Below are 22462 nucleotides of genomic sequence, written 5' to 3' on the forward strand. Positions count from 1 at the left end.
AAAAATTGCATCCATATCCCGAGCTAGAAGCACCTTCAATTACCATGCCAGCATAATTTGATTAATATCATTACTGTCACAGAACTTATACATGCACAAGAAACTGATGACATTTAAGTTTAATGCCAACATGAAACGCAGATGCTTATGAGTGGTCCAGAAAAAACCAGTTAAGGTTCAGCAGCAGCAGTGCACAGGTACTAAAATAGGAATTAATTATAGCAAGCATACAAGCACCATTCTATATTATTATACAAACCATAAGTCTTTTTGCATTCAGATAGTTCAAAGAGCCCAGCCTAGCATAAAATTGTTCTCTCCACCTGGGTTCCTTGGCATGGCTGCTTCTAGAGGAACAAACTGGTGATACCTGTTTGAAAACAGAGCTGTTAATACAGTATTGTGTGCATTTTATGTGTCAATATTAACCATAAACTGCAAAGATCGACAAGAATGATTTAGTTATAGATATCGGCACCCTCCACAATCGAGTAGCTCATGATGACCTAATCCTGCTGCCAACATAAGAAAAGAAAAGTAGTACCCAATTTGTAGAGTGGGTTCCAAATCCATGCTGCTGGATTGAGATGGCTGCATGGAGAATGCATTGCTGGCTGCTACTGCATCAGAAGCCCATGATCCTTGAATGGCTCTGAATGTGGTGGCACCTTCCAACTCAAGCTGGAAGATCGACATAAGCAAGATAAAATGACTGCTGAAAGAGAAGTATATGATAATTACTTGTAGTTGATGGAAGGAGACCTTGTTCCTGAGCTGCTTATTTATTTCTCCCAGATGACGCTCCTGCCAGGGTGACAAAATAACAAGTTTCTCACAACACCATGTGAAAATAAATTTGAGAATCATAAATCTGTAGAAATTACCAATCATGGTGATGGTTTACAAATATTATTATGGACAATGGAAGGTGATACACTTTAAAGATCCATATCTAGATATTTAAACAATTGAAAGAACACTGGTGCTAAAAGATTAGCTAATTTGTGTTGATGAAAAATAAAAAGTTTTCTTTTTTTCAGTATGTGTAGATGATATTAAATCTTCTATATTTTCCTTCCATTTTGTTCAATTCTCCATTTCTTTCAATTGCCATGAAAATTTTTAATTCTTCCAGCTAGTTTTCGAGAATGTTAGAGAAGGCAAGATAGTAACATATCGATACACGGTATAGAAGGACCTGTAAAAATGAATCGACTAATAGACATTAAAACTGAGCACATATCATCACATATTACGCATTCAAAGTAAGATGTCTTCAATATGGAATCGGGATGTCAAACAAGTAACAAACAGATCTGCAAAATTGCTTACTTTTTTCCGAAGTTCTTCTATCTGGTCCAGCATTATCTGAGTCTGCAAAATAGATAAGTAAAATACAAAATTGGATAAGCACAAGTCTATCATAAGCAATGTTACAAAGGGCAGCATAGTATGTTCTGCCAGAAACCACTAAAACTATAAACTAAAAGGTTCTAGAACAATTGGTTCTCTAAATTAACCTTCAACAAGTTTTCATAGCTTGTTTATTTTTATTTTATTTTTTCCTGATTATTTTTGATTCTATATATACTCTGGAAAGTTTCCATGCTTGATAACAAGAGAACGATTAGCGGAACAGCTAACGAGTTCATATGCTATGATTAATCTATTTGAACTTATCAAACCATGCTTTTGGTGACCATTGAAGACTGCAGTTGACCTTGTACAACATTAAAGCGGGCAATTTAGAGTAGCAAGCAGCAACCATGAAGATAACTCATAATGAGAGAAGTTTTGCACAGAGGTATCTATAAATCTTTATTACCCTTTGCTTAAAAATATAGTTTTTAGTATCTTTGTTATACTATCAAGTGCAGACCCATCTACATCCAACAACCATGTTACCTTGATGCTCTGTTTTAGCTTAAGTACCTACATTTGATACTTGGACATATGTATTAGTGTGTTGCTTAGATACGGGTCCATTAGAAGAAATTCATTGAATGCAAAACCTGAACAAGTAGTTGAGTCCAAGTGACAAAAGCCAATGACACATTGGAGCGCAAACAAGCTGAGCTAAGCTGATTAGTAAGCTTATACTTGGCAAGTTGTAGGCAAGAGGCAATCAAGCTCAATAGAGCATGAGAGTACATGTTCAAGCTTAGGTTTGTTTGTGATCTAACCGAGTTTGAATGAGCTTATTATTTAGCTGAAACAAACTTATATTTATTTTCGCATGCCCAAAGTGTTCACACTTAGCTAGCTTATCAACAGGACTCTGAGAGGTATGTGGGCTCGACCCATTTCCTAGCTGAACAAGCTTGCATGAGCATCTTACAAATCCGAGATGTTCATGAACAGCTCATTCATTTGAATTCGATACATTTTCTTAAAGTGAAAGAAGGAAGACTGATGATTAGAATGGCCTCACGCTAGTGGATTTGAGTGATCTAAACTAAGCATGAGTTTCCTTGCCACCCGAGGAAAGGACAATTTTTACACTGACATTCTAGTTTGTTGCTTCAAATAGGAGCACAATGTTTGCTGAACTATGCCAATAGACTAAACAGACTTGTAACTGAAAAGAAATCTTTCCAGTCATATTGTCAAATGTAATGATCTAAGTTCAGACCAAAAAACACTACGATCATTCATAATGTATACCCATAGCATTCTACAGCCAAAAATATTATTCAATGAATGCATTATCCTGCTGCTTAATCTTTCTAATTACCTTGTTAAAGCATTTTTTAACCTCATGTTCTCATAGAGATCAATGAGAGAAGGTAGAATTTTATCAGGCACCAAAATATCAACAATCAACATAGTTTAAAGCTAGCTTGATTTATATGCAACTAATGTAACCTACAACAAGTAAAAGGAAAGGAAATGACCATCTACTTTCACTTACGAAATTGTTACAGAAGTGATTGAGAATTGATGAAAATGCATTGCTATTACATTACAGAATTCAAGCATTTCAAACTTTCACACTCCACAGTCATAGTTATGAAACCAACATCATGGAGTCAATTCATACTTTGAGAGCATTGGATTCTGCTTGCATTTAAACATATGTTGCATTTACCTAATATTAGAGCAAATCATCAAAAAAGAAAGTACCTTTCTTTGCCTGGCTTGTGACAGAGCAGATTCAAGTTGTCGTTCAAGTTGTTGCAGCTCTTTCACACTCAATGGTCCAAGGTCTTCCCCCAGAAAATGCCTTAACATAAATTACATATTAGTGTCTTCAAAATAATAATAATAATAATAATAATTATTGTAATGCAAGTACATGTTTCATTATATCAGAATTGGTAGCAGTCAACGCTCTTATAAATCGATAATGTCAAATATTTGTGTAATGCTAGAAGATGATTGATCAATATCCTAATATTCTTCATGTTATTACAGAAAAAAGATTGAAAAGAAAAAAAAACCTCTGGGAGCGCTGCAGAGACTCTACTTTTGCCTTCAACATCGACATCTCCTGGTACCAGCTCTGCTTTATGATAAACAGGTAGATGTAAATAGATAAATCTCATGTTTTTTAGTATGAACAAAACTAGTATTTATTGTTAGGATAGGGAAAAAAATCTTTGGAAAAAATCACTAGCATAATGTAATGCTTTGTCATAGAATGTGTAAAATCATTCTTGTTGAAATAATAAAAGAAAAGAATGCTTCAATAGCAAGAAAATTTCAATACACTGAATTATACCATGGACTCCCAGTTATATACTGTTGCTTTTTTCCCCCTAAGAAACAAGCATTTTGCCAAATTAGAAGGCAATCTTGCAACAAGTACAGAATATCCAGCTGAAGTGAAAAAGAAGATCTTCTAATTAAACTGATAGGGCTTGTATTTCCATGTTGATAATATGACACAAATAAAGCATGCATTTATTTGATTCAGAATCGGTCCTCCCTCAAACCTCCATTTTTGCTTCTTCTTTATGGATTTCAGCCTTGATATTCTCCTCAACCACCTTTAACAAATGTATGAAGGATGCAATTTCTTTTTATGAAATACTAAGGACCACTTCCACAAGTTGATGAATTGTGTTTTATCTGAGTCCTAGTTTTATAATTAGATCATATTAAGATGTATTCCTCAAATTTTATAAAAGTGAGTCCCACATATTTTTTTTTCTAATCGGGAAGGAAATCATTAGTATATCTATCCATACTTCATATCTCATGGTGCTCATTCACATCCTTAGAAGCATAAGCCTAGGACAATCAAAATCTATTCATCCAAACTATGCTTAAAGCGGCTCCAATTGTAATACGGAGGAGTATTGAGTATTGCTGTAACAACCTAGGACCTCACCCAAAATGGCTAGCCAGAAGGTATTATTTGGGTTCATTGATCCTGTATAAGTACCCAAGATCTACCCAGCGAGTAACCGATGTGGGACTAAACACACGCCCGCATGGATCCTCACATAGTCCTCCTGTTCAAGCCCTGATGTCCTCGTCAGGCTAAGAGTTCAAATCTATTCAAATCTAATCACAAACACCATGATTGGCCTATGGTCAGCCCCGATGGATCCGTGCTGCAGTGTCCCCTAGTCCACATAGGTTATGGGCCGGATCCGCTCTGATACCATTTTTAACAACCCAGGACCTCACCCAAAATAGCTAGTCGGAAGTTATTATTTGGGTTCCTTGATCCTGTATAAGTACAAGATCTACCCAACGAATAACCAATGTGGGACTAAACACACGCCCGCACGGGTCCTCACAATTGCAGACTACAATGGCTTATGCCAAGACCGAAGATAAGATAAGGAAGCTATGCAAAATGCCTGTTGTTGCTGGAAATTGGACCCGGGGGCGACCGTCGGCTGAGGGGGAGGAGCTTCGCTGCTGGAATGGCGGGCGGCGATCCGTCGGCGAGTGGCGTCCTCCGTGGGGGCCTGCAAAAAGCCGATGGCCAGGGTTTCCGGCGCCGGCCCTCCGATGCTTAAGTCAGAGGGGGGCTTAATTTTGGAGAAGGAGAAGGACCGTATTTCCCCGTCCCAAGCCTCCCTTTGGGAGGAAGAAGCCTTCCTTTTTATAGGGAGAGTGGCAGGGTTACCTGTGATGTGACTGGGCGAATTAATGGGTTACCGTCGCGATTGGACGTGGGCGTGTGAAGTAATGAGTTGCCGTGGATGGCCCGTTCCCATCATGGGAGGAGATGGCGCGTAGCCAGAGCTTGCTTGTGGCGCGCAGTGTAATACATTTTTGGGAATGGTGAGGCGTTGACAGTCGTAGCAGGGTATGGTTCCTGATTAATATGTCGTGGCGTAGCCGGCAAGTAAAGCATGGTGCGGTGAGGCTGCTGCAGGGGATGGTCGCAGCATATAGACGACGAGGTCGGCCTTCTGAGGTCAGCTCGACCTTCTGAGGTCAGCTCAGCCTTCTGGTCTCGGCCTGCTATGCTCGGCCTTCTGTAATCGGCCTGCTGTGCTCGACCTTCTGTGCTCAACTTTCTGTGCTCGGCAGCCTTCTGAGCATGGCCTACTGTGCTCGGCCTTCTGAGCTCGGCAGCCTTCTATGCTTGGCAGCCTTCTGGTCTCGGCCTTCTGTGCTCGGCCTGCTGTGCTCGGCTTGCTGTGCTCGGCAGCCTTCTGAGCTCGGCCTTCTGGTCTCGGCCTTCTGTGCTCGGCCTTCTGAGCTCGGCAGCCTGGATGAGCTCGGCCTGGATGAGCTCGACAGCTTCTGTGCTCGGCCTTCTGACCTTAGCCTTCTGAGCTCGGCAACCTGGATGAGCTCGACAGCTTCTGTGCTCGGCCTTCTGGCCTTAGCCTTCTGAGCTCGGCAGCCTGGATGAGCTCGACAGCTTCTGTGCTCGGCTTTCTGGCCTTAGCCTTCTGAGCTCGGCAGCCTGGATGAGCTCGGCAGCTTCTGTGCTCGGCCTTCTGAGCTCGGCAGCTTCTGTGCTCGGCCTTCTGGCCTTAGTCTTGTGAGCTCGGCAGCCTGGATGAGCTCGGCTCGGCCTATGAGCTCGGCCTGCATGATGAGCTCAGGCTTGTTGTCAAATTTGGGTGCTTTAATTGTATGTGTGGGGTGGTCTATTTTTTCCCCCAATACTACCCCCCGACTTCCGAGTTCGAGCTGCTTTTTGGCTCGGGCGAAGGAAGTAGTCCAGTCGTCGATCATCCTGTAATATAGCCAAATATATATGGAGATGTGCGTGCCAAGTAGGGTGTACCTCTCATGCAGTTGGAGTCAAATGCTTCAGGTCGACTCAGCAGCCTTCTTTGGCTTGTGGTCGACTCAGCTCTCGAGAACGTCGAGACGATGCGACAGATCTTCCGCGTCGCACTTCTCCCAGTTGACAAGGTGAAAATTCAGGCCGTGAGCCCCTTTTTTTACTGTCGGAGTCGAGCGTCTCACGCCGAGGTCGGCAGCTTTGCTCCTCGACTAACTTTTGTGGACGCTCTTTTGTTCGGGGTCCGCTTTCTAGGGACGCCGGCACAATAGGAGAAATAGTTGCCATTGGAGATCTGTGTGGGCGTTGCTTTGTTGTCATCCACGAACATTTTGGGGGTGTTTTGTTGTCAATCACGAACGTTTTGGGGGGCCGCGAAGGCACTACCTCGTCATCCCGAGGTCGAGGGAGCTCGGGCTCACTGTCGACTCGTCGGGGCATCTCGACCTTAGTCGAGGAGGCGCTACGGGAGGCCGCGAAGGTACTACCCCGTTGTTGGTGTTGAGCGCCACGGAGGACCGCGAAGGTACTACCCCATCTTCCCGAAGTGTCGAGGGATCTGGGCACGCACTGTCGACACTCGAGACATCTCAACCTTAGTCGAGGAGGCGTTACAGGGGCCGTGAAAGTACTACCCCGTTGTTGGTGTTGAGCGCCACGGAGGGCCGCGAAGGTACTACCCCGTCTTCCCGAAGTGTCGAGGGGTCTGGGCATGCACTGTCGACACTCGGGGCATCCCGAACTTAGTCGGGGCATCATTGGAGATACATACAGGAGATGGACTTCGTTGGCGATCGTGCGCCCTTATTCGGAGCGGGGCGACGTTGGAGATAGGGATACCCGTAGATCGTTTTTTGGATTCTCCGACCTAAAAATAGATGAAATATTGAAATTATTTGAAGCCAAAGTGGCGTCCTGTACCTTTTGGAGATATTTTGATGGCTCTCTAGCTTCGAAGTCCCTCAGGACTTGGCTCAGCCCCGGCCTTCTTTGGCTCGATTTTCTGGGAAGTGTTCTGCGCTCGGGCTTCTGAGCTCGGCAGCCTGCTGAGCTTGGCCTTCTGAGCTCGGCTTGCATGAGCTCGGCTCGGCCTTCTGAGCTCGGCGGGGGCTTCGGTGATGGCAACGCTCTGAAGGAGAGCAACGTCGCGGGCGCCGTCCTGAGGACTTACGCCCGTGAGGAGGGAGTACATGCTGGTTTCTTGCTGTCGGAAGATAGAAGATTTGGAAGGATAATGGAATTTAATGAGGCTGTACCCTTTGCCACAGAGGCTCACAATCCCATTTTAAAGCTCCATAACTCTCCTTCTCCAGATCTCAGCTTTTATTTCTCTATTCCTCCAACTCGTTGACGTAAGACTTGGGCTACTACTTCTCACTGGTTGCCCCCACATACGTCATTGGAGCGGGAGCCATGCCTGATTCGAGATGGCTCGGAAGAAAGTTTCTTCCTCTGCTTAACATGATCCCGTGGAGGCGGCACAGGAGGGGCCTCCACTTGTTGCATGCTTTGGGCTGCAATGGCTAGCGCTTGGACTTGCTGCACTAGCGCATTGAAGTGCTCGAATTGGACTTGTGGAACTTGATCTACTGGAGATCTTGGTGGTGAATTCTGGACTGAGCGTTTGGGACTTGGAGCATGATGCTGAGAGGCGTTAAAGACTCCTCTGCTCCTTAGTTTCATGGCCGCGACTCAGGCCCTTCCTCTAGCGCCAACTGTTGCTGGAAATTGGACCCGGGGGCGACCGTCGGCTGAGGGGGAGGAGCTTCGCTGCTGGAATGGCGGGCGGCGATCCGTCGGCGAGTGGCGTCCTCCGTGGGGGGCCTGCAAAAAGCCGGTGGCCGGGATTTCCGGCGCCGGCCCTTCGATGCTTAAGTCAGAGGGGGGCTTAATTTTGGAGAAGGAGAGGGACCGTATTTTCCCGTCCCAAGCCTCCCTTTGGGAGGAAGAAGCCTCCCTTTTTATAGAGAGAGTAGCAGGGTTACCTGTGATGTGACTGGGCGAATTAATGGGTTACCGTCGCGATTGGACGTGGGCGTGTGAAGTAATGAGTTGCCGTGGATGGCCCGTTCCCATCATGGGAGGAGATGGTGCGTAGCCAGAGCTTGCTTGTGGCGCGCAGTGTAGTACATTTTTGGGAATGGTGAGGCGTTGACAGTCGTAGCAAGGTATGGTTCCTGATTAATATGTCGTGGCGTGGCCGGCAAGTAAAGCATGGTGCGGTGAGGCTGCTGCAGGGGATGGCCGCAGCATATAGACGACGAGGTCGGCCTTTTGAGGTCAGCTCAGCCTTCTGGTCTCGGCCTGCTGTGCTCGGCCTTCTGTCTTGGCCTGCTGTGCTCGGCCTTCTGTGCTCAACTTTCTGTGCTCGGCAGCCTTCTGAGCTCGGCCTACTGTGCTCGGCCTTCTGAGCTCGGCAGCCTTCTGAGCTCGGCCTTCTGGTCTCGGCCTTCTGTGCTCGGCCTGCTGTGCTCGGCAGCCTTCTGTGCTCGGCAGCCTTCTGAGCTCGGCCTTCTGGTCTCGGCCTTCTGTGCTCGACCTTCTGAGCTCGGCCTGGATGAGCTCGACAGCTTCTGTGCTCGGCCTTCTGGCCTTAGCCTTCTGAGCTCGGCAACCTGGATGAGCTCGACAGCTTCTGTGCTCGGCCTTCTGGCCTTAGCCTTCTGAGCTCGGCAACTTGGATAAGCTCGGCAACTTGGATAAGCTCGACAGCTTCTGTGCTCGGCCTTCTGGCCTTAGCCTTCTGAGCTCGGCAGCCTGGATGAGCTCGACAGCTTCTGTGCTCGGCTTTCTGGCCTTAGCCTTTTGAGCTCGGCAGCCTGGATGAGCTCGGCAGCTTCTGTGCTCGGTCTTCTGGCCTTAGCCTTCTGAGCTCGGCAGCTTCTGTGCTCGGCCTTCTGGCCTTAGCCTTCTGTGCTCGGCCTTCTGGCCTTAGTCTTCTGAGCTCGGCCTTCTGGCCTTAGCCTTCTGTGCTCGGCCTTCTGGCCTTAGTCTTCTGAGCTCGGCAGCCTGGATAAGCTCGGCAGCCTTCTGAGCTCGGCTCGGCCTATGAGCTCGGCCTGCATGATGAGCTCAGGCTTGTTGTCAGATTTGGGTGCTTTAATTGTATGTGTGGGGTGGTCTATTTTTTCCCCCAACACCTATAGTAGAAAAATTCCAACATAAAAATTTCGCCATAGATTGTGGAAACACCACACGAACGTATTAGGTGCATAAATATATTTGGGACAAACCAACAATTACTTGATGAAGGCATTTTAAGTCCACTTGATGACAAACTTAGCATGACCCAGCAAGAAAGTTTTACGCAATTGCACGAGCCTTGATGGGGGCATTTAAGATTAACGCTAACTTAATACATCAAAATATCCTAAATCGATCATAACACTGAAACTGAATTAACAAACAAAAGCGGATTACTTTGGGGGACGGAACACTGACTTCCTCTAAAGCAACGGTCGGTACGACTCAACGGTATCCGCTTCAAGATCAAGATCATGTAGTGAACTCTCGGCTAATATCAACCGTGACTGCAAATACTGTACAAAAAGAAATTGACGTAGGGCTGATAAAAGACCCCATGCAGAAGAAACGAGCGAAAACCACGAACGTAAATCAAGCCAGTCCTATATATTGTCTGACGTCAGAAGGAAAGGAGGATTTCCGGTCTGAGAGATACTTGAGACCAAAGCCATATATAATTGGCTCAAGATAAGGTTCCAAGGTGTGGGCTTCCCAAATGGCTAGGTCGCTGGGATTCGTTTCTGGTGACACTCATATAAGAGATTATAAATGAAACATATGTAGATATACAAGGAGTAATTTAAGCCTTCAATCTCCCATAACAGACTTCAAGACTCCATCACATGGAATTCACATCCATATATGATCATTGGATAAATATAGTTATGATATTTCAGAAACATATATATAAATGAACATTTTTGTCGTTAATATTATTTTTATATATCAGAATTAGTATTAATTAAGAAGAGTCTTGGATATATAAAAAATTCTATATAAAAAATAAAAAATTATGCACCAATTTTTTTTCCATAGCAAGTTAACATGGCATCAGAGAAAAAGGCTAAGGGTTATTTTTATCCACTTATTTTCTTGTCTCTTCTTGCCTCGACCCATTCTCTATTATTGATTGAGTCATTTGACTCATTAACTTAAAAGTGAAACCGTAAATCATTCTTGACTCAGTCATGCTTTCATGTGAGTGGTTTAGACACGTGAGAAGGGGTGTTGAGGACTAAAATAATTTTTGACCCCTTTCCTAAAAGCTGAATCTTTTGAATCTAGTGACAAGTCAGCACATCAAAGAGTTAGTGCTCTCTAAGGACGCACAACTCTCTAGTTTGATAATTGAAAGAGATTATTGTTATTGATAATGAATGGATATCTAACTTGAATTTATTTTATTTTTCTTTGTTATTTCGTTTTTTTAGTTTTGTTTTATTAACTTTGATGTTAGTTTAGACCTAAAAATTTGTTGAATAAGGTACTCTTTTTTCTTTTGATTTTTTGGTTCGGCACAGGTAACTCTTGTACATTATTATGCCTCTATGAACAAGCTAGAAAGGACATTTCAAACTTTCATTTATATTAGTGCCTATGAAAAAAGGATGGACACCTGTCTATACAAGAAGCATATGTGAATATATGGGGGACTATAATTCAAAAATACAGAATACTTAGAAAATAACGTAACTACTAATGTAATTTTCTCTCATTCATATTATTGAAATAACAAAAAAAATGAAATTAAAATCATTCTTCATACCTGTGCCTCATGATTGGTAATATTAGAATCCTGAGATGCATAGCAACAACGTTGATATCGCTCTAAAGTTTTGCTAGTGCTGCAGTATATTAAGTAATATTGTTGGTTAACAACTAATGTGTGAAATTTTGTGGCACAAAATAATACAGATATTTGAAGATAGGAGCTAAGAAATCTAGTAGAAAAGATGTGAATATAAGGCGGAAATCATACGTATGGGTAATTACAAGAACAAAACTATAATATAAAAAAATAAATAATAAATTTAATATCAAACATAAATTAAAAAACAATAGTAAATTATATCAGGCAATGGTAACAGGAAACAAAATTCATAGCGAATCACTTATCACTTAAGCAAACCATGATGCAAAAGTAAATTTGAAGAGTCCAATATCCTATAAAGCTTCAATATTGGATGTAAAAAAAATTAATATTTGAATTTTTTTTTTCCATTGCATCTATTTTAATCAAATTGGTGTTCTTAACAACATGGATGGATTAAAAAACTACTACATGCGTAGTAAATATTTTTGTTACATGAATTGGCCTTTGTCCTCATAAAATTATTATTTTTAATCAATTTTTGTTCTTGGTAGCTTGCTGACCTCTTACTTTTGAATTCTTAATTTTTAATCAAATTACTTTGACCTTTTGTCAAGTATCCCTAGAACCCACTAATGATGAACTTTGTTGAACGACTTTAGTGCCAATCAAATCCATACCCCATGATTCATTGATCGACTTGCTTGGACCTAACCTGCCTTGAGCCACCGAACATTGTCACCCTACCGACCGTCTTCTTTCCTTATTATTTTAATTCGATCATCCAATAAAAATTAATTTTGCTTTTAATATTTTTAATAGAGTTAACTGATTTGCCTAGTAAAGTTTGACGGTCTAAAGCAGAAGAAGTAAACACTCCTTATTATCTTTCAAATTATCATATCTTTTCTGCATACGATTTTTTATGAAAATATTATTGTTTGTTAAAATTATGGATCGGCATACGTATTATGAAAATCATGCTTTATTATGAAAAATAGTTTCATAAATATTTTAATAAAAATAGTTCTCTTATGAAATATAAATATGATCATATAATTTAGTATTTTTATTAATTTATATGTATATTTTAAGAAAAAGATATAAGTTTTCTAAAGGCTCTCAGAAAGCTATGTATAATTCCAAAAATTAGAAAAATTTACATCCTGGAGCTAGCATCCAATAAAAATGGCCCTCTGCCAATGGATTAAAGTTGGTAATGAATACGAACTATGATATCTTATCGATTACGAATATGGGCCGCGTCAGGGCTATAAAGTGATCGTAGTATGAATATCTGTAAGTAATATTTTGAACCATGATATTGCTAAATGACAGAAAAATAATATATATATATATGTATTTGTAAAATAAATTTGGAACTATATTTATGAAATATGGATGTTTTGTTAATGCATAATTCGCTTTATGACTTATTTTGATATATTATACTATAATATACTTTGTTTTTGCAATAATTATTATTTTTATTAAATAAGACATTGATATAAAAGAACTTATGCTTGATCCGATTAGGTAGTGTAAGTTTTACTTACTGAGTTATGTCACTCATATATCTCTATTTTTGATTTGCTCTCTCCAGGAGAATAGGATCAATAGGGACAAAGGATGATCCAGGCTTAAAGTTCATGCTAGCAAGATTGGCGATTTATATAGCAGAACTTTAGTTCTTCAATTGATTATGAATTTATAGGTTAGTAATTTTCTAAATTTTGAGGATTATGGGCTTGGTATTTATATTTGGATTTAAAAACTCTGAACCAATATTCGTTGCATTTAATGGACAATAAAATTAGATTCCTATTTATTCTATTATATTTGAGATGGATTTAAAAGTTAAATATAATATTGGCTTCGTGTTATTGTAGGTTGTACCTCTCGGTAGTATGGCCGTATTATGTCCCAGTTTTGGGGCGACACCCATGAGCTTGCGTATAATAAGTATTATAAAAGGTGTCACTAAAGAGCTGGTTGTAAGTGCAAGCTAAGAAATATGGTTAAAAAGGTTTAAATATATTTTTATGCCATTTTGGTAGTTTTTCTCAAATTAAAAGAGTTACCATTTAGTGAAGCTCAAAATAGTTTGACATTAAGTTATGCACTTTTTTTCACTTTTCCAAGACAAAATTCCTGAGAAAAATGATGTGGCATTTCCAACCAATTTTATAATAACATATTTTCCTATATTCCAAAACTTAAAGAAAGAGAAGATTCAAAGGAGCTAAGTGTTCTTCTTCTTTGTTTTCCCTTTTTTCTTTGAGAATTAGGAAAAGAAAAAGCCCAGCTGAAATTGGGCGGGGGGAGGGTTCTAAACTCAAATCACTGTTATCAATACCTTGTGACTTTATCAACTGAGCTAGCTTGCACCCTCCAGGAGCTAACTCTTCTGTCAACTTGTTGTCACAAATTCAATTTCAATTTATAAATTAGGAGAAATGGGTTTACAACTAAGCTAGACAACATTTGAAACACTTGCTTCATATAACTGTAGTTCAAAACTTGATCTCACTCTTTCATTGTTTTCTCTTTAAGATTATCTATGATAGATATTCAATTACTTAAACAAATCTATTAACATCAACATGATTTCTTCATTTATTTTGACTTGTAATTACTGTCATTTGCTTTCTTATATCTAATATAAACTTTGCATAATTAAAGGCTTCGACAGAAAATCAATCAATGTGATGATAATTCTTCCTCCACAAGCACTATTGCTTTGATAAATATAAAATATTGAATTTAGTGATCTGATATTTGATTTTACACACTAAATTACTCTAAGGTGTACACTTCCACCTTAATTAAAACATTATTCATTTTTCGTGCATCTGACATCCATTACGCACTAAAATAGTTGATATTGTTGTTGAGGTGAGTTCATTCAACCTGACTTTTTAATTCACTTATTTTATTTAGGTTACCGAACAAAACTGAGACTTTGCTTGGTTTAAGGATAGTAAAATGGCATAAATGATTTACAAGAATTTTTTGTGAGGGATTTACCTGAACATTTTTTTAAATAAATGAAAGGGTTAAATTGGTTCAATCTGTTGTACCATATTGGCAAGATTATCGATTAGCTTAGTGACCCAGGTAAGAAAATTTGTGGTTGTCAAATGTTTTGAAACCTCCATACTACCAACATGAAGATGCCCTAACTTGGAATCAAAGGTGACCCTTTGGCTAAATAAATGAAATAGGGCTCGGATAAAATGGATCAACTATGCATTAATATTGAGCAATTTTCCATCTCAACCTAGATCTCATGTTTATATTGGTATTGGGCACTCCTCAATGTCAAAGCTAGAAAATCTCATCTCCTACCATCTGGGGCATATAAACTGCAAATCTTACCCTGAGATATCAGCCGATACAGTCAGATTTTTATTTTAAATATATCTATATCTAAAACATTCAAAATTAATGCTTGAAAATAGTCGATAATGTCAAATTAATGCTAAAAGAGGGATATATTTTAGTTGAAAGCTATTGTGGCTTGGATTATTCCATTAGCATAATGTCAACTTCTGTTTCCAACTGATATTGCTGATGAAAACATTGATCACCATTATTGTTCCTTAGATCGGTCCCGAGTTTGGGTTTCCTCCCTTGAATAACAACTGAGCCAATCAATAGGCATCATATTGTGCCCATTCACCTAACATAGCCTCACAAAACATCTCAAATTCATAAAAATTATGGGGTTACTATTATGAAGTTCCTCAACGATAACACAAGTTGGTCTATTTTTTGCTAGACTTTCCATTTTTATAATATCCTTCTTTTCTTCAACAAACATCATATCCAGAGCCTTTGATACAATGAATCCACTAGACATATCTTTAGACATGAATTATAATGCATTACTTCTATTTTTCTATTTTCTGTTTTGTTTATAATTCCATCTCAATTGCTCATTTGCCTCTACACTTCTCCAGATCGCCATCATAAGCTCTTGATCTAGTGCCAAGACAAGGATATCCAAATTTTGACCGACATGTACCCAGGACTTCCATCTTTCAACATTTTCTCCTTATTTTTAAATCATGATGAAACCATCTCCTGACCTAAACTTATAGATTCTCCAGCAATCTTACGTTAACTCAAGATAAGTCACTCCCATCCTAGAGGCAGATCACCTCTTTCTCTTTTGAGGTCTATCTTCTATTAGCTAGTACCCAACATTTTAGGGACCCTATAAAATCTTCTTTACATGAATGAAGTATAGTTTCTTAAAATATATAAGAACCACCTTAAGCATATGCAACCATTTCAAAACTAGTTTAGACTTACTACAAATAATTTGAAAGCCTTTCCTTGCAGGTACACTCAATTTTTTACCCCTTTATTACAAAAAGTCATCATATTTCCTCTTCTTTATATGTTTCTTAACTAATATCTTGAGATGGAACAGAATTTGCTTGTAATATACTCAAAAGCACTGCAAACCTCACACAAGTCATACATAAACAGGCTAAACACATTATCAACCAAATCTAATGAAACAGGACATGCAACTGTAAGGTATTCACCAAAGTACGAACTCCAAACAAATGTTGTTCTTGAAATGATTTGGTTGTGGATATGTACAGTCACTCACCCACTATAATGATCATATTTTCTAGAGAGTTGCTTCTACATTTACAGTGAGTATCCAGGTTAAGAGATAACATTTGCATAAGCCTAACATTAGGAAATATGATATATCTACTCAAACAACTAATGGAAGGTGAGGATATTATTAGTAATATAGTGTTAAGAAAACAGAATCATTAGGATGAATGATCTTTCAACTGTTTAGGAGAGGTTTACGAAGAAGGGGGCTTCAGTAATAGGGAGAGAAAAAAATTTCTTTAAATTGGTGTAAGATTTTAGAAGGACATGATTGAGAGAAGTGAATTGAATGATCTGTCAAACTTTTTAGTAGAATTCAATGATGCAATGAACATTCTCACAACTTTGACATTTGTATTGTATGCTTGATAGTGCCTTCAATTGTAGATGATATTAAAGTTTTAACATCACTGTAGTCAAGTACACAACGCAAACATATAAATTTATAAGTGAGTGCAACTAAGAATGCTTAAATAGCTAGAAAGATAGATAGGGGTTAATTTCTGGGGCTGGGAAGTAGTGGGCTAGGGTACAGTGCTAGGAGATTACTAAAGATAGTGTGACTATTTGCATTACGTGCTATAGACTATTTGCATTACGTGCCATAGGAAAAGGTAACTGAGGAGAAAGAGGATCACAAGTGTAAAAAACATGCTAAAAACATCAAATGGATATCATAAAAATTTTAGAAGTCATTTCATATTTCTAAAAGACTTAGACCTTGATACGAACAAGGAGAAATAGAGTCGTAGGTCCAAGAAATATTGATACCTTTATGTTAGTGTATGACATTATAACAATAGATTTCTAATTCCTGATAGAATTTAATTATAATAATATCACATTCTTAGACTATACAATAAAAATACATGTGCAAAAAGATATATATATTCCTGTGTTAAGATATTCACATGTTTTTTAATAATTTGGTGGTTATTCATCATGACTCTGGTATGTATATAGATTTATGTATATGTGTGTTGTGGGAGAGGGCCATTTATAATACATGAGATAAAATTGTTTGACATATTTCTTTTTGGAGAATAAAGTTGATATTCATCACTACTTTAGTTTAAGCCATCAAGAAAGAAGGGTTCCAATCAGTTGAGCTAACAATTATTGGCTAGTATTTAACATGAAAATAGTTTTTCTACTTTGATATTTATTAATTTGTCCAAACTACAAATGTCATCTTGGGCATTTTCTTGTACCATGCTAGAACCACTATGGATAGTAGATTATAAAGCAAAATCATTCATTGCCTTTGAGTATAGGAACAGCTAGCTTATGTTGATGATAAACTTGAGATAATTATAGAATTATATGAAAATGTTCAAACAAGTTATCCCATGTTTTAACTATATTTAGTGTAGAAATTGATTTAACCATAATATTGATTACCCTAAGTTTACCCTAAATAACAATTCTGAAAATAACATCTTGGGTGGTTCACACCTCCCTCTTTCATCAAAAAAAAAAAAAAAAAAAAAAAATTCTGAAAATAACATCGCATCTTTGGAGGCAGTTACATGGAACTATATATGGTCGTGGTAACCTTTGATAGAAGTCATATCTTGTTAATGGAAGGCTATACCCAAAATAAACTCAAGATTATGACACAATGCTGCTTAATGTAACATTTCAGCCTTATGGGCCAAGTATTATTCTCATCCCTATTCTTGTTTCTTTCTGAGAAATCCTTCTTCCTATACTAAAAAGGACTTCAAGGATTCAAAATCTAAACACAGCAATGCAAACTTACGTTTATGCATTATAACACATAAGTTTAAGGTTTATAGATTGTTCAAGATGCAGTCATAATTGGAAGCTAATTCTAGGGATGACCTATCTCCAAGAAAATACAAATTTAATGATATCACATCAACAGAATGAACAGTGCAACTTAGAAACATTTTAGATGTCCATTAAATGTTAAACTATAGTAGTTCCTTGAAGGAATAATCATCTATAATATATACAGATGATTATTTACACAATAGAGTAGACAGGTGAAATGACGTTTTCAAACCTTCAAATATGCAATTTCTAATTGATAAGCTGCAATTTTGCTTTCAGAAGTACTTTTATATCAAGTATAATCTCAACATGAGCCCATTTTACAAACCATGTTGGGGCTTACATAATGTTCACATTGGCGTACAAAATTCATGCATCAGTTTCTATTTTATGTACGATGTAGATTTGTGTAGCATTGCATAAAGGAGGAAGAAGAAAACATGAGCAGATTAGCTGACCAACTGGATAGTGCTGGTTCAACAAAAATGACAAGAAGCAAACAAGTGATATCTGAAATTTTGAACAAACCACTATTATATCGAGATCAATGTGAGTTATACATCTCTTTGTCCCCGAGAAGAAGATTGCAAGATCGCATCAAAATATAGTGAGATCTTAAATTGTTGTGAAACAGAATTTGAACAAAGGAAACTGACACCCAACCCCTATTGATTTCATTAACTGAACCAGTTAGCACTCTCATATCTTTCTATTTTAGTTTTACTATGAGAACAACATATCTGACTGCAATTGGTATACAGTAATTTAAAGATCTCTGAGGTTAAATTAATTTTGGTAGATCCTCTATAGATGATTGACATACACAAAGAAGTCATTTAGGAAGAACATGAACAGGCTCCGTGACTATTAAAAAGGATTTAGTTCAAATAACAAATTCATTCTAATCATTTTTATTTTGTGATTTTCTCCTTTCTAGTTATGGATGTTTTTCAGCATTTTAAGTTTGTTATAACCTTCGGAACATATTTGTTTAGTAAGTTTTAGTTTGTCATTCCTTTGGTTATTATGTATTTCTTTTTTTTAAAAAAAAGCAGCTATTTTGTAAGTTCAATACAAATCAGTCTTTACTACTTCAGAATAATTTTATGATAACATAGGAAGAAATTGATAAAAAAAATTCTTCCACTATAAAAACTAAAATGATTGATATAGAATAAAAGGTTATGTTTTCATGCTTTCATAAGATTCCACACAGTTTATTTCTGTCATTACTATGCCTTTGTAAATATAATTCAATAATTATATATCTAGAATGCTTCTAAGTTGATTGGTTGTTATTTATTTTGCATATAACTTTCAATCAACTCTTTAGGATAGTTACTATTTTATGTGTTAAATAATATGTTTCCACTTAACAATTAAAAGTCTTACCATTGTATGTTTTAGACACTTCTGCATTCACACATATGTTCCTTCATATGCCTCATTTGGGGTCTTCCATTACTGCTGCAATAATTAGGTGTTATTTGGTTGCAAGCTTGGTAGCCTGCAGCTACAGCTCACCTTCTCACTAATGAAAGGATGAAAGAATAAAAAAAACAAAAAGCAATAACTTGCTTTACTACAAAAAGTGGTATACCCATTTGTAGAACTAGTGGGGAGTTGTGATTTAAATAATTAAATTCAAACCTTAGAAGTCCAGCATTTGGATTGTATAGCCAGTTATACTATATAATTTCTTGGTGGATAAAATAATCGTATAATAATAATTAGTATTCTTATGCTTCTTGGATACCATTTTGGCTTATTTTGGACAAGAATAATTATTTTGAACACTCAGGAATAGACATGGTACTTATGTTATTTTCATGCCTTGAAGAATGTTTTTTATGCAACTTAATGTTGAAAGTTTACTGTGATATTGGTTATTCATGCGTCATCCTTTTGAATTATATTTGGTTCTTTCTTAATTATCCTCCAAACTTTATGTCCAATTAATTATAGTTTTACTAAAACTACTTTGGCCTGTTATGGTCCTGGCAATCTAAGAACCTTGGGAGGGGCAAACTGGGAGCAGATCTAATCTCTGGCATTTTGCACAAAGTGACTACTCCGGAACTCAAACCTGCCATTGCACTCGTCAAGCCAAGCCTCTTACCATTTTACCAAGCAATGACCCCAAAATTATAGTTTTTTCTGTTTCACTAGATTTCCGCAGAACCAAATATAGCATAAAATTGAGCGAGAGCAAGCTTCAAGAGTGCAGTAAATATAAATTTGAAGTGATGCACTGAAATGTGTTAGGACATTCTAAATTTATGAGAAAAATCTGATGAGCATTGGACCATACATTCACCTGCATCTGACCAGGAGGAATAAGTAACTAAGTCGATAGTGTTTGCACATCCCAGTTTTTATAATCACAAAGTGTTATATGATTTTTCTCCTATTGACAATATTTCAAGGGATTATTAAGAATTATGTTCATTTTTTATTGCACTGCATTATGGACAAAAGTTGCATGATTGTCAACTATCAAAGCAGTTAACATCATAACTCCCTTTACTTCCTACCATTTACATAATCTTATGCATATTTCTTCTATTTTTCCTATTTTCTTTTAAATGACTAAATATACAGTCACTTCTAAGATAGTTATCCATCCAAAAATGTAGAATTGGATAGATCAATTAGCCTGAGACTATTTATTAAGTAAGCCTCAGGTGAGTGGGGTCGTTGGGGATGGGGAAGAAATACCTGAATTTATTTTATTAACTATGTCTCATAGGGAAAAAGGAAAAAGAAAAGAAAAGGCAGCACCTAAAACTATTTTATTCATTAAAGTTAATTAAGAGGGGTCAAAAAGGAGCATCCTTCTATAGATCTAATGTTCTCAGGCTGATATACCATAGGAGTGCAAGCTCTGACAACTGGATCAATACAAAGGTAAAAAAAAAACAAGGAGAGAGAAATTTCTTTTAATCTTATTATTCAGAAAGGAAAAAAATGCCGAAGGAAACACAGAACATAAGCAATATTCTCAAGAAAAAGAACACATAATATGAACAGAAAGATCAAAAGATTCGAAACAAATGCATAAGATGACGTGTAACAACTCACTATACGCAAGAAATGTCAAAAAATGTTCGCCTGCTTAGCATTTATAACGCAAGAAACGTATACTCTCAGTACATAGCACGGGAAATGGGAAAAAGCTGATTAATATTTTATTATTGCCGAGTAAGAAGTCTTAGGAGGTGTCTTAAATTCGGCAATGCTAAAAAAAATTAAAATAAAACCAAAATCAGTAGCTGGCACGAGAGATAGAGACAAATCCCAGTGCCATGAGAGAGACGAACCATAAATATTCACTGAGACGACTCAAACACAAGTAGATGAAAATAGAAAGAGCAGGCTCATCTTTCTCGTTATAAACCCGTTGTGTGACCACCATTTTCTTAATAAAAGACTAGCCAACCACAGGAAGAGAGAGAGAGAGAGAGAGAGAGAGATGGGTGTCCTACAAAGAGAATGGAGGGATAAGCTATGTTTAGGGTTTCTAGATTGGAGGGGAAGATGCCCCATCCAGTCGTCACCATACGAGACCTAATGCTAGAGCTGTGGATAGACAGGCAGGAGAGAGCGCAAGGCGAAAGTGGCGGCAGGACATGCTAAAAGTAAAATAATAATCAAGAAATATTTATAGATCAAAATACTTGTAAACCTACTCTCTTTCTTCGAAGAAGAGTTGTTGAAAAAGAATAAAAGAAACGAGGCAGGCGAAAGAGAGCCACAACTTTTACCATCCATCTTAGCATAGAAATGGCAAAAGAATCAGATCTTAGATCTGCAACCTTGAATACAATAAATAACGAAGAAAACGCCAAAAAATAAGCTGCCAAAGCCTAACCAAGCATAGATCCAGCAGTTCAGAACTTGAAACATCGGATCTATTTATTTCAAGGAGAAAAGAAGAGAGTCTTTAAAAGAGAGCGAAAGGGAGATGAGAGTGAGAAAGAAAGGAAGAAGAGAAGAGAAGAAATATTTTACCCAACGCTGCCGAACTCGTAGAGCTTGCCCCGGCTGGAGAAGATGATGAGTGCAACCTCGGCATCGCAGAGGACGGAGAGCTCATAGGCCTTCTTGAGCAGGCCGTTGCGGCGCTTGGAGAAGGTAACCTGGCGGTTGATCTTGTTCTCGATCCTCTTCAGCTCAACCTTTCCCCTCCCCATTCTTTCTCTCCGATCTCTTTCTTTCTCTCCAAGCTCTGTCCAAACCCTTGCCGGAGGCGAGAATATAATAATGGAAAGGCAAGGAGGTGGGCGAAAGAGAGAGAATATTAGAAGCGGACCGAAAAGGACACTATACTTTTGGGTTCTTTTTTCCGCTTTTCTTCTCTTCTTTGCGTTTTAATCTAAAATTTTCACACTTACTTACCCCTTCTAGTTCTTGATGTAAGTTGGTAAAATTAGAGGTGGAAGCCCGGCCCCCTCCACCTTTCTGATACCTCCTGATCAACTAGATATGGGAATGTGAGCTAAAATGGTCATCGTCACCTCTACTCTCCCTCCCCCTCTCCCTAACGAAATGGACTCCCGCTTATTTTTTAACCATTTCAATCGGGAATTAACTCAAGAACTCATAAGGCTTTTTCATTTATTTAGGGAGAGAAAGGAGGAGAGAGAGGGTGGAAAGGATATTACCCTTCTGATCTTACTAGGTTCTGGTCACTAGGTGGTCACGTCCGATGTAAGAGGAGGCGAATGAGTAAGCGCCAGAACCGGATCACGGAGCTACGTGTCGGCCGCCGTAGGATGCTTTGCGCCACGAAACGTGCATCTAGCCGTCCATTGTTTTTTACCTCTTTTTATTACCTTGGCTGGAGAGCCAATCTCAGCGCCGGTCACATTTGTCGTGACATGAGGCCCGGCCGTTACCTTGATACGTCCCAAATCCCCATAGATGCCTTCCTCTATTCCCGCCCCATGGATAAGATTATCCCAACCGTCGGATCGCCCGATCCCCCACTC

The 22462-nt window shown here is 38.6% G+C and overlaps 1 protein-coding gene across 1 annotated transcript; it reads right to left on the bottom strand.

Annotated features, from left to right (window-relative positions):
• Positions 1-39: 39 nt before the first annotated feature.
• On the bottom strand, positions 40-22065 carry LOC103702755 (MADS-box transcription factor 6-like). The gene is made up of 8 exons (XM_008785309.5): positions 21483-22065; positions 10992-11070; positions 3441-3502; positions 3124-3223; positions 1333-1374; positions 763-804; positions 545-681; positions 40-370 (listed from the first exon to the last, which is right to left on the bottom strand). The coding sequence occupies exons 1-8, from the start codon at positions 21662-21664 to the stop codon at positions 286-288; spliced, it is 729 nt and encodes a 242-aa protein (XP_008783531.3). The 5' UTR covers positions 21665-22065; the 3' UTR covers positions 40-285.
• Between the last annotated feature and the right edge of the window lie 397 nt (positions 22066-22462).

The sequence above is a fragment of the Phoenix dactylifera genome, chromosome 6 (genome assembly GCF_051530095.1).
Source record: "Phoenix dactylifera cultivar Ajwa chromosome 6, Ajwa_hap1_PhDact_Kaust_v1.1, whole genome shotgun sequence".
Taxonomy (NCBI): Eukaryota; Viridiplantae; Streptophyta; class Magnoliopsida; order Arecales; family Arecaceae; genus Phoenix; species Phoenix dactylifera.